The following is a 12014-nucleotide window of genomic DNA, read 5'->3' as shown; positions in this document are numbered from 1 at the left end:
TGAGAGGCCCGCGTACCACAAAAAAATAAATAAATAAATAAATCACTATATTCTAATAGTGAATTAGTTCAAAAATATTCATTTTCCATGTAAGTAAAGAAGTTGACTAGTTATATAAAAGATACTTGAGTGTTTTATATTTTCTAGTAGTAAGATCATGTGTTGCTTTCATACTTATGAAAGGATATATGAGAAGAGAATAATGACTTTTATTTTCTGATACTTTCCCTGAGAATCCCTTGCCATTGCCCCAGTCTCAGTCCAACGTCCAAGTTCAAGGGGTAGCTCCACCATGAAGTCTTTCCTTATCCTTTAATCCAGGAGTTCTCTCTCCCTCTCGGAACTCACTCTCTCATTCATTCATATGCCATGTGTTCAACAGGCATCTTTTAAGTGAGCACCTACTGCCGTAGGTGAACAAGACCCCTGTGGTTCTTGCCCTTGCAGAACTTAAAGTCTGCAGGAGAAGGCAAAGTGGACCTTTATTGCACTGTCTGTCTTATATTGAGCTTATGTGTCTATGTCTATGTCTTACCTATTTCTCCTACCTAGTAAAATGCCTTGAGTGAGGGCCCACGTCTGATTCATTGGCATATTCCATGCACTGCTTCCTACAAAGAAGAGTAAATGAGCAGAGGAACATTGTCGCTGACTGACAAATAGCATTGTCGCCATTTGAACGTTTCAGATGATTGAAACATTGGCGACTGTATCTCAGGTTATCAGAAGATGCAGCAAGGGCAGTGTCCAGAAGGTTTCCTGCATAACTCCAGATTCTCAGTTCAGTGTTTACCCAAAAGAGCTTTATCATTTGCAAGAGTCCCTGCCTCTGGCTCTCACTAGCAGACACAGTTGATAAAAATGAAAGTTTGGTGACTGAGAGTCTGAAGTCAAGGTTGAACCTCCCCCAAGGCAGAGGACAATGAGAGCTATGGCCTTTGCGTAAATGTTAATTACCCAAGCGAAGCCCTCCTGGGCCCTGAGGTGTGTGCACGTTGATTCTGAGCATCTCAGGGGCGTGTCTGTGAACCAGGTCACAGGGCAAGACCCACGTCTGTGGAGAGCGGAGAACAGAGCTGTTGCGAATGATTGCCTCCGTTAGTTTCATTCCTTTTTTTAACATTTGTCCTTAGCACGCTATATCTTTAAAAAATCGTTTCATTGCAGAAATTTTAAACACACACAAAAATAGAGACTAGTACAATGAATCCCCTTAGGCCCATCACGCAGCTCCAACCGTTATTAACACTTGCCATTTTTGTTTCATGTGTCTCCCCACTGCCCCCGCCCACCCGTACCCAACACCCTTTTGTGTGTGTGTGCTGGATTTAACTTTTCTTTAACTACCATTTTTGTTTGGTGATAAAACTACTATATGTTCATTGTAGAAAAGACCTAATAATCTAATGTCGTTCTTAAAAATGAGTGATTATGTTTTGATTTGGATCTCAGTAAAAGGTGGGAAAGAGAATCAAAGGGTCGTATGACTTCTTCCAGTCCTGACTGTTTTACCTCTCTGGAGCCTTAACCTTGTTTATCCCCATCCGCTTTCTACCCTGGTCCCTGGGTGACCTCCTTAGGCCGCCTACCTACCCCACCTGCTGGTGAACCGAAGAATGCTCCGGGCTCGCTCTTGGCTCCTGTAGTCACTTCTCTCCGTGAAAAACCTGTGCTCCACCACAGTTCAGGGCAGACAGACATGTGCTCACCAGCAGTGCTGCATTATCACTCTCTCCCTCCTTCCTCTCTGGGTGAGATGGTCTGGGTGAGATGGTCTGTGCTCCCGGTTCATGAAGGAGAGGCCACTTCTCAGAATGGCCCAGCTCGTGGTGTGGCAACCCCAGGTCAAACTACGGGACTGACTCTTCTGCTGTACATGAGGCAGCCTCAGACCTGTCCCTCTTCAGCCACCGCTGCCAATGATGCAGCGCAAAGACCTGCACTCTCCCAGTGCCCGAGGTCAGCAGGCCAACTCTGACAAATGTGCTTCCCTACCGAAGCCTTCGTTCACCACAGCACTGCGGTTAAGTCACACGTGAAGGGGTTATTGACTGTGTGTCTGGCTCTGTGATAGCAGGGAGGCGGGGAATGAACGAAAGGAGAGGCCCTGGTGCCTGCCCTCCTTGGGCACAGAGGTCTTTTCTGTGTTGTAGGTATTTTGCGTGGGTGAGCTTGTCTGTGCCGTGATTGCTGATTCCGAGGTTCAGGCAAAGCGAGCTGCGCAGCGAGTGAAGATTGTCTACCGAGATTTGGAGCCACTGATCCTGACCATCGAGGTAATGAGTTCAAAGGTTGCGCCAGAAGAGCAGATTTCAGTGGCATATCACTTAACACGCTTTTGACCGCAGAAACAGGAAAGAAAATCCAACTCAAAGTGGCTTCCGAAAAACAGGGGCTTTGTTGGCCTCAAACTCTATCAGTGTTAGCAAGAAAGCTGATCTTCTGCCTCTCCTCCTTGCTGCCCATGGTACAGGCTTTATCTCCCGTGGTGACAGGTTGGCAGCCAGGAGCTTCCAGTTCACGTCCAATAAGCAAGAAAGGATGCCATTGTCCCAACATCCCACGAGTAGGTCACATCCCTCTCTGGATTCATGACTGGCAAGAACTGGTGGTTACTGCTGGCGGTGGGGGGTCAGATTTCTTTGCGGTTTATGGGCTGTACGGGGAAGTGATGGAGACCTAAACAGAAATCTGAGCACTATTTGGAAGGGGACAGGTGAAAAGAATGCTGGATGGGTAACCAACAATGTTCAGGAGAGGGGACACACCCTAGGACTCCATATACACCTTCACCCAGACTCTTTCAGGTACAGAGTGAGAACCAACAAGATGCTCTATGAAGCATATATTGGAGACACTAGTTTTAGATCCTTTAATGCATATCTTAAGTAAGTATGAGAAATAGATCCTATGATGCCTACAGCTATTTTGGCAACTTAAACAAATTGGGGAACTGCATTTCCTATCCGGTTTTTTAAAAAGGATTTTGAAATTTATGAAGGTTTTCAGACTCATCTCCCTGAAATGATATGAGTATTCTTCTGCATATATTTCACTGGTTCTTATAATTTACTAAATAATAGAAGCACGAAAGTTGGGAAAGCATCATGAATAGATAAGATTCAGCACATACAGACTCAGTGTAATCTCGGAATACGATATTATCTCCACAACATAATAAATAAATTGGGCTCTAGGTGACTAGCATGCTCTGAGGCAGAAAATAAGGAAATAAGTTGGCCAAGATTAGTGTCTCCAGGAGAACTTGGCCTTGGTTATGTTTCCTATCATGCTGCTTCATGCCAAGGAACATAGTGTTTGTTTCTGGACAATGTCCTCAGTGTTCTGAAATTAAAATAAAATCATGTCAAGGAGACAAAAACATAAAAGTTTAGTTGGAGTCCAAGAGTGATTATGCTTTCCAAATTTTCCTGGCCAGTTTCAAATTCAAACATTCTGTTCCCTTCTTAAACCCTTTTCATTCATATGTTGCCTGCTCTTCTTGCATACTTTATACATTCCTTCCTCAACATTTTGTTTTAGAGTTAGGCTTACTTCTTAGTAAGAAATTATGTCCGTAATACTTTATCAAAAATCTTGTTTGTAATTCTTTGCCCAATTCCAGTAGCTAAATATCTTCCCTTCCCCCTCACCCCACTTTCCAGCCAAATAAAATTCCAAATAAGCAAATAGACACCACTCTCTTCCCACCCCTTCCCCCCCAACTTGGACCGGCACATCTCATTGTCTGCCAGAGAATCCCAGCATCAAATACCAAACTTTGACATCGTGGAAAAGAGCTACCTCTTTATATATGTTTATATCAGAGGTTAAGCTCTCCAGGGTTAATCAACTAGATCAAGTAGATTTAATCAAACTGTATAGCAAGGAAGTATGTCCTGCTCCCTACACATTACAGTTCTTTTTATCACTTTGCTGACCAAGAAATATTCAGGAAATTAGCTCCAAGTTACTCAAAGAGCAAGCAGCAAGGGAAGTGGAAAAAAAGATTAAACTTAAAAAAAAATTGGATTTATAAAACTTAATTTCTGTTTTGAACCTAGAATATCTGAGTCTTAGATTAATAAGAAAATCATATGAATTGATTCCATTAGGAAGTGTGTTATCAATCAAAATAGGATAAAAACAAATGGATCTCCAGCACTATCACTACTGTTTAACCTAGCTTATGCTGTTTTGAATTTTTAATAGTTTGAATGGGGAAATGCTATCAAAACTCTTGGCTCACGGGGTCAGGCTGATGACCATGGTGAGAAAACTATGCTTCCGACCAGAATCTCTTATCAATCGTCATGGTCAACAACGTGGCCATAGCTAATACCTAGAGTTCTCTGTGTGTTTACCTTGTTCTAAGCAGGTTTCCTTCATTAACTCACTAAATGCTCACAACAATCCTATGAGGTAAAAACTGTTGTTCTCCCCATTCTGATGCAGAAACTGAAAGACACAGTTACCCAAGGTCCAGCAGCTGATCAGCAATAGAAGCGATCAACAGACACTCTATCAAAGACCCTTGGCCCCATGGTAGTAGAAAAAAACCAACCCACTTTTTGAATGGAGGAAATGGCAGGATCACAATAGAACATCCCGTAAGGTATACGGATAGGTCTAGACACTGATTGGTGGCCAGAGGGAACCAGAGTTAGGAGAACCCCTAGCCGCCAGCAGGCTGGAATTTCATAGATGGACAATAATGCATTGTAGAAATTCTGGCAGGAGCTGGCATGTCACGTTTGCCAAGGACCCAGGGATTACAGCAAGATGAATTCCTAAGGATAGGTAAGAAAACCAACCTAGATTATTATAGCTACATCCCTGATTATGTGTACCTACTACTGTACCCCTTTCAGTAGGCATCTGGGAGAAGCCATTAGGAGCCAGAATATAAGTGGATTTGTGGTACCCACTCTGGACTTGTAATGGAATCTTTCTTCCAGGGCTGGAGGTCCCAGGTGCAAATGCTGTACTCATACCCCCAGAGGAGCTTGGGGCTGGCAGGCAAGGCCACCATGTCCTTATCACTAGAGTGTCTTCAGCTAACACTGACAGAGCACTTATTATATGCCATGTAAGCTCTTTCATGCCTCATTTCATTCTATTCTTTCCACAAACCTATTGGAGCTATGTGCACAACTCTACCTTCATTTTACAGATGAGGCTCAAAGAAGTGAAGTAATAGACCCACAGTCAAACAGCTGGTAAATGGAGAAAATGGACACAACTCCAACTGGGTCCAGAGCCCAAGATCTAAACCCCTGTGCCTTGTTACACTGGCTGCATAACATGGGCTGTGGAATGAAAAGAATAATCTGCCTGGAAATATTAGTTCCGTAATGGGACCACCTGGTGCTAGGTGTTTTCTGAGCATACTTTTTTTTTTTTTTTTGATGCGGACATTTGCATTTGCTCCATGGGGAGTCTTTCTGCAGCCTGGTTCTCAGCTCAGCTCCTGCGATTCCAGAGCAAGAGAAGCGCTGCGCAGACTCAGACGATGCAGCATCACATGTGGCTACTGCTGTAGGGCTGGGTCTCTTGCCCCGGGGGCCTCACTTTTCTGTTCTCTTTCTAGGAAGCTATACAACACAAGTCCTTCTTCGAGCAAGAAAGGAAACTGGAGTATGGAAATATTGATGAAGCATTTAAAATGGTGGATCAAATTCTTGAAGGTAAAACTATCTGAAAAGAATGATGAGAGGGGAAGCAACCCCAGCCTGCCCAGTTGTTATACAGATGGTGTCTGTTTTCCTGAAGGTCCAGAAACTGAGGCTCAGAGTGGTTAAGGAGCACCATCATACAACAGCCACTAAGCCACGAAGCACTGTGGATTGATAGCTTTTTTCAGGATTTCCAGAGCCCATGTTTCTTTCTGTTTCATCCTTTTTGACTTCTCCCTCCCCCCTCCATCTCTGCTTTCTCCTTCCTTTCCTCTTTCCCTCCCTGTCTCCTTCCCCCACTTCCTTGCAGACTTCCTTTAGTTATGTATATATGTAATGAAAATTAAATTTCCCTCTTGGAAATCAGTTGATTTGAACTTTCCAATAAAATTTTTGTAACTTTTTATTTTGAAAGAGTTTTAGATTTCAGAAAAGTTGCAGAAACATTAAAGAAACTCCTAATTACCCAGATTCCCCAATAGACATTTCATGACACTTGCTTTATCATTCTGTGTGTGTGTGTGTCTCTGTCTCTGTCTCTGTCTCTGTCTCTCTGCCTGTCTGTCTGTCTCTCTCTATATATATATAGAGAGAGAGAGACATATGCACACACACATACACACACACACACATTTTTTTCTGAGCCATTTGAGAGTAAGTTACTGACTTGATGCCTCTGTCCTCCTAAATACCACAGTGTCCATTTTCTAAGAACAAGGATATTATCTTACATAAACATACAGTTGGTTTTTTGTTTTGTTTTTTTTTTTTGTGGTACGCGGGCCTCTCACTGTTGTGGCCTCTCCCGTTGTGGAACACAGGCTCCGGATGCGCAGGCTCAGCAGCCATGGCTCACGGGCCCAGCCGCTCCGCGGCATGTGGGATCTTCCCAGACCAGGGCACGAACCTGTGTCCCCTGCATTGGCAGGCGGACCCTCAACCACTGCGCCACCAGGGAAGCCCCCATCTGAGAATGTCTTTTTAATTTCTTTTTTATCCTTGAAAGATATTTTCACTGAATATAGAATTCTGAGTTGACAGGTCTTTTAGCACTTGAAGAAGTATGTTATACCAGTTCTTCTGGCCTCCATGGTTTCTGATGAGAAATCTGCTGTCTTTTGAAGTATTTTTCCCCAATAGGAGAGGCAGTGTTTTTCTCTCTCTTCTTTCAACATACTTTGTTTTTAGTTTTCAGAAGTTTGACTGTGATGTGTCTTGGCATGAGTTTCTTTGGTTTATCTTCTTTGGGATTTACTCAGCTTCTGTAAGTTGGTGTCTTTTACCAAGTTTGGGAAATTTTCACGTATTACATCTTCAAATACTCGACTTTAATGACACAAATGTTCAGACTTTAATTTTAATCACAACTGTTTCTGAGGCTCTACTCATTTTCTTTTCAGTCTATTCTCTCTATTGCTCAGGTCGAGCAATTTCTATTGTTCTGTATTCTTGTTCCCTGATGATTCCCGCTGTTCTCTCTATTCTGTTTTTGAGCTCATCCACTGAGCCCCTTATATTCTGAGTGTTGTATTTCTTAGTTCTAAAATTTCCATTTTGTTCTTTTATATCTTCTGTTTCTTTGCTGAGATTTTCTATTGTTTTTCATTTGTCCCAAGTGTTTATGTAAATTAAAGCATTTTTATGATGGCTGCTTTAAAATCCTTGACAGATAGTTCCTACATCTGTGTCATCTCGCTGTTGGCATCTGTTGATTGTCTTTTCTCATTCAAGTTGAGTTCTTGGTATGATGAATGACTTCTGATTTTATCCGGTTCACTTTGGATATTATGTTGTAAGACTTTGGATCTTATTTAAATCATCTGTTTTACCAGAACTCCTCTGACCCTGTGTTGGAAGGAACGAGGGGTGATGTCTTGTTATTGCCAGGTGGAGCATGGAAGTCCAGGTTCCCTGTAGGGTCCCCATTAACACCACCCCAGCGGAAGATTTGGGGTACCTCATCACAGCTTGATAAGGGTGGAAGTCTAAGCTCCCCACTCAACTTTTGCAAACAGAGATAGGTCTTCAGTTTTTTCTGTAGTGTTTGGCTAGAGCAGAGTAGGTATTGCATAAAAGTTTTCTGTCTTCATAGGCTTCCGCTCTCCTGGTCCTTTGGCTAGAGAAAGTAGGCTTTTCTTGGGGGATTTTTTTTCTCTTTGCCTGTTGGTGTTTCTGGATTTCTGCTTCCCTGGCACCAAGTCTGGGATATATGAAGCAAACAATAACAAAACCCACTGAACTCAACATTGTGTCTTTCCTTGGGTCCCAAAGTCCCTAGCTGGTTTGCCTTCTCCTCTACTTTTCAGAACCTTCTTATGTTTCTTTTATTACATATAATGTCCAGAATTGTTAGCTGTACATAGAAGAAGGAACAGGGAGAAATGTATCTACTCCATCTTGTCTTGGAACTGGAATTCTCCTTGCTGTAGTATTTTGACTCTGAAAAGTCACACATCTTTCCCTATCACTCTAAGACCTACCCTGCTGGCAGACATGACACATTCCCCTGCAGAACTCTACTTCAAATATGCAGGTATAATAAAAGCTAAATATTGTTATGTTTGGAATACATAAACACTTGGAACAAATGAAAAAAAATAGAAAATCTCAGCAAAGAAACAGAAGATATAAAAGAACAAAATGGAAATGTAACCCACTGCCCCAGCAGAAGCACTGTCGTAATTTCTCTGTAATGAGATAACACCTGAGGGGTGCTACCTGTCCTATCTGACTGCCTCCTTGATTCTGGAATATTTTCCTCTAACAGGTGAAATACACATGGGAGGTCAAGAACATTTTTATATGGAAACCCAAAGCATGCTTGTTGTTCCCAAAGGAGAGGATCAAGAAATTGATGTCTACGTGTCCACACAGTTTCCCAAATACATACAGGTAATGTGGGGACCATTATGGAGGGGACATGGCTAAGTGGTTTCTGTCAACAGATATACCAAGAACAATTTAGAACATTTTAGAAACTGAAGGAGTTTGGAATACTAATAGCCATATCCATTTGGGTATTAATAACCATACAACTTTAAAACTTTTAAGATAGTATTATGAAAGTAATGGCCTTCTGTTTGTGGGTCTGTAACTTTAAAATCAGTTATGGGATCAGCCGGTCTCTTTTTCTATACTCTTGACACTGTTAAGAACACGAAAGAAATGATGACTATAGTCAACACTGCTGTATTATATATGAAAGTTGTTAAGAAACAGATCCTAAGAGTTCTTGTCACAAGGAGAAATTTTTTTCTTTTAATTGTATCTATATGAGATGGTGGATGTTAACTAGACCTATTGTGGTAATCAATACATGTAAATCAAACCATCATGCTGTGTACCTTAAACTTATACAGTGATGTATGTCAATTATTGCTCAATAAAACTGAAAAAAAAAAAACCCAAAATTTAACAAAGGAAGGCCTGCCCTCCAAAACTTACAGTCACCTAACTCACATGAAGCAATTAGGAAATAGTACTGGGCAGAATGCAACCAGCAAAGTCAGAATTTACATAGGTGGAAGAATTAAGGGAATGGAGGTTTGTAAAGCCCGAGAATCATCCAGGAAGTCTCATGAAGATGAAGTCTTAAGCTGGGATTTACAGTGGGAATGAGGTTCGTCTAGATGGTGAGAGGAGAAGCCATTTCCAGGGAGTTCCACACCACGATCAAATGCCACTGATTCGTTCATTCATTCATTCACTTGTCCCTTCTGCAAACACTTTTTGCCTGTGTCCTATATGCCAGGCAGCATGCATGTAAAGAAGGAGGAATAGTACGAAGACTGCCCAAGCTGGAGGTGCCTGGGGTGGCTAGTTTAAGCATCAGGGTGAAAGTAAGGGGAACAAACACTGGGGTCTTGATTCAGTAGGTCACAAGGAGCCAGTGTCATTACCAGAGCAAGTAGGAATGTGGGAATGTGGAGAATGAGGCCTCTTAGAAGGTGGAACACTAAGAAGGATCAGGCGAATTCCATTCCACTCCTGTTGTGCCTCTCACTCCCTGTGTGACATTGGTCCCATCACTTCATTCCCCTTGGGCTCCCCACCTATAAAAATGAGTTATTAAGACTTAATGACCTGGACTTCCCTGGTGGCACAGTGGTTAATAATCCACCTGCCAATGCAGTGGACGTGGCTTCAAGCCCTGGTCCAGGAAGATCCCACATGCCACGGAGCAACTAAGCCCGTGCACCACAACTACTGTGCCTGCGCTCTAGAGCCCGCGTGCCACAACTACCGAGCCTGCGCACCTACTGAGCCCGTGCTCTGCAACAAGAGAAGCCACCACAACAAGAAGCTCGCGCACCGCAACGAATAGCAAGCCCCACGCCTCGCGCGCCACAACTAGAGAAAGCCCGTGCGCAGCAACAATGACCCAATGCAGCCAAAAATCAAAAATAAAAGTAAGAACAAATAAATAAATAAATTTATAACAACAACAACAAAAAAGACTTAATGACCTCAAACATTAGGATGGCAAGGAAGAGCAAGGCCTACATCCAGGGAAGACCGACCAGCCAACTGAATCCGAATGGAGGGTGAGGAGTGCTCGTTCTCCAGTGGAGACAGTGGTGTGCAGGGAAAAGACCCAGTCTGAGAGAGGCTTGGAAGGCACGAAATCTCACTGCTGCAGGAAACATATCCCAAAGGATACCTTGGGTGTAGTTCATGGGGAAAATTTTTTTTTAATTTTATTATCACAAAAATATCTCATTGATATTGGAAGAACTACTTAATATTAATGATAGTTTTGGTGCTGTCATTACAGCTAAATACGGCTGAGCTCAGCATGGATGCATGCTTAGGTTACTGGAAATCATCCCATTATTTAGTATAAACACACAATTTGTGTATCATGTACAACATTAAGGAATCAACATGTGTAAGGACTATTCCCACTCCCTTGCTGCAGATGGGTCAGATTAATGAGAACTGTTATCATTCGCAGGACATAGTTGCTTCAATCTTGAAGCTCCCAGCTAACAAGGTCATGTGTCATGTAAAGCGTGTTGGTGGGGCTTTCGGGGGGAAGGTGATGAAAACTGGCATCATGGCAGCCATCACCGCATTTGCTGCAAACAAGTAAGTGGAGAAAATCTGTTAAGTGGACTAAAAATAAAGTGAGGTCACATTGAATATTTTCAATATTGCGGTTAAGGAGGAAGAATCTGGGTCAAGGTTATTTAAAATCACATATAATATACAAACCAGCTGCCAGCTTATTACAACTTCTTTATTTTATATTGTCAAACTACATACTATAAAAACAAAAATGAGAATCAATTACTGAAAAGAGTAAAAACCACAGTAAAATATATAATACCTGGAGATAGACAGAAGCAGATCCTGAAAGGGTGGGGTTATTTGTCCTTAGCACCTGTATATCTACATAGGTCAGTTCAACCTTTTGAGGTAGACATTTATATCTATCTATATATCTACACCTATACATATCTCAAAAGGTTTATATACATATAGATAGATATAAATATGTGTATCTCAAAAGTGTGTGTGTGTGTATATATTTTTTCCCCTTAATTTAAATGGAAAATTTGCTTCTGTTATGCTTACCTTTATTTATAGTACCATTTTCCTTTAAGGGTGTCAGAATATAACCATAGGAAATTGTCTTTGGAATAGGCACACCTAGAAGGCTTAATTTCTTTGCTAAGTAATGTACGTCAGTTCCTCTGCCCCATGACACAAAAAGACCTTCATTCCAGACCTGTCCTATCAGGGAATACTTGGCAGTCAGACACCACTTGAGTTCCTCCATTTGTAACCATCTATAATGTGGCCTTGGGACTGTTTGCCTATCATGGAGGTGATTATCACAGTGGGAAATAACCCCAAAGCAATACTCCGGAGCCTTGGGCCTGAGAGCCCCCTTGCATAAGTAGTGAGTGCCAGGCACTGTGCCCTGACCCAAAGGAAGAAGTCACCAGTGTATGCCTGAGAGCAGCACAGCCTGGGCTCAGGGAGTCACTTTGCTGTTCTGCGGTGTGTGTGGATGCCACCAGGCTCTCACTAGGCGTTACATAAACCCTAGATAATACCTGTTAGGTAAAAGAGTTTACCTCTCCCGATTTTTTTTTTTTTTTCCTGTTTTAGGCATGGTCGTGCAGTCCGCTGCATTCTGGAACGAGGAGAAGACATGTTAATAACTGGAGGCCGCCACCCTTACCTTGGAAAGTATAAAGTGAGTAGAAGGATGGAGGATTTATGTTGTAAATATAACATAACAGAAATGCAGAGGGCAGCATCTGGCTACTCTCTACTGGGGAATGACAGTGAGCAAATCAACAAATTGTGCGTCACACTGTCTCTTCCTTG

General features: G+C 42.3%; 1 protein-coding gene across 1 annotated transcript in view; it reads left to right on the top strand.

Moving 5' to 3' along the window:
- The window catches only part of AOX1 (aldehyde oxidase 1), a 71092-nt gene that overhangs the window by 30768 nt on the left and 28310 nt on the right, over positions 1-12014 (top strand). The window contains exons 19-23 of the mRNA XM_027115866.1: positions 2154-2276; positions 5591-5687; positions 8443-8567; positions 10630-10763; positions 11793-11880. Of these exons, the coding sequence (XP_026971667.1) occupies positions 2154-2276; positions 5591-5687; positions 8443-8567; positions 10630-10763; positions 11793-11880 (567 nt within the window). The remainder of the gene's footprint in view (positions 1-2153; positions 2277-5590; positions 5688-8442; positions 8568-10629; positions 10764-11792; positions 11881-12014) is intronic.

This window comes from Aethalodelphis obliquidens, unplaced genomic scaffold (assembly GCF_003676395.1).
Source record: "Aethalodelphis obliquidens isolate GAN/ISIS:26980383/991018 unplaced genomic scaffold, ASM367639v1 scaffold2, whole genome shotgun sequence".
Taxonomy (NCBI): Eukaryota; Metazoa; Chordata; class Mammalia; order Artiodactyla; family Delphinidae; genus Aethalodelphis; species Aethalodelphis obliquidens.
The sequence above is the reverse complement of the archived record's forward strand: the minus strand, read 5'-3'. Positions and strand labels throughout refer to the sequence as shown.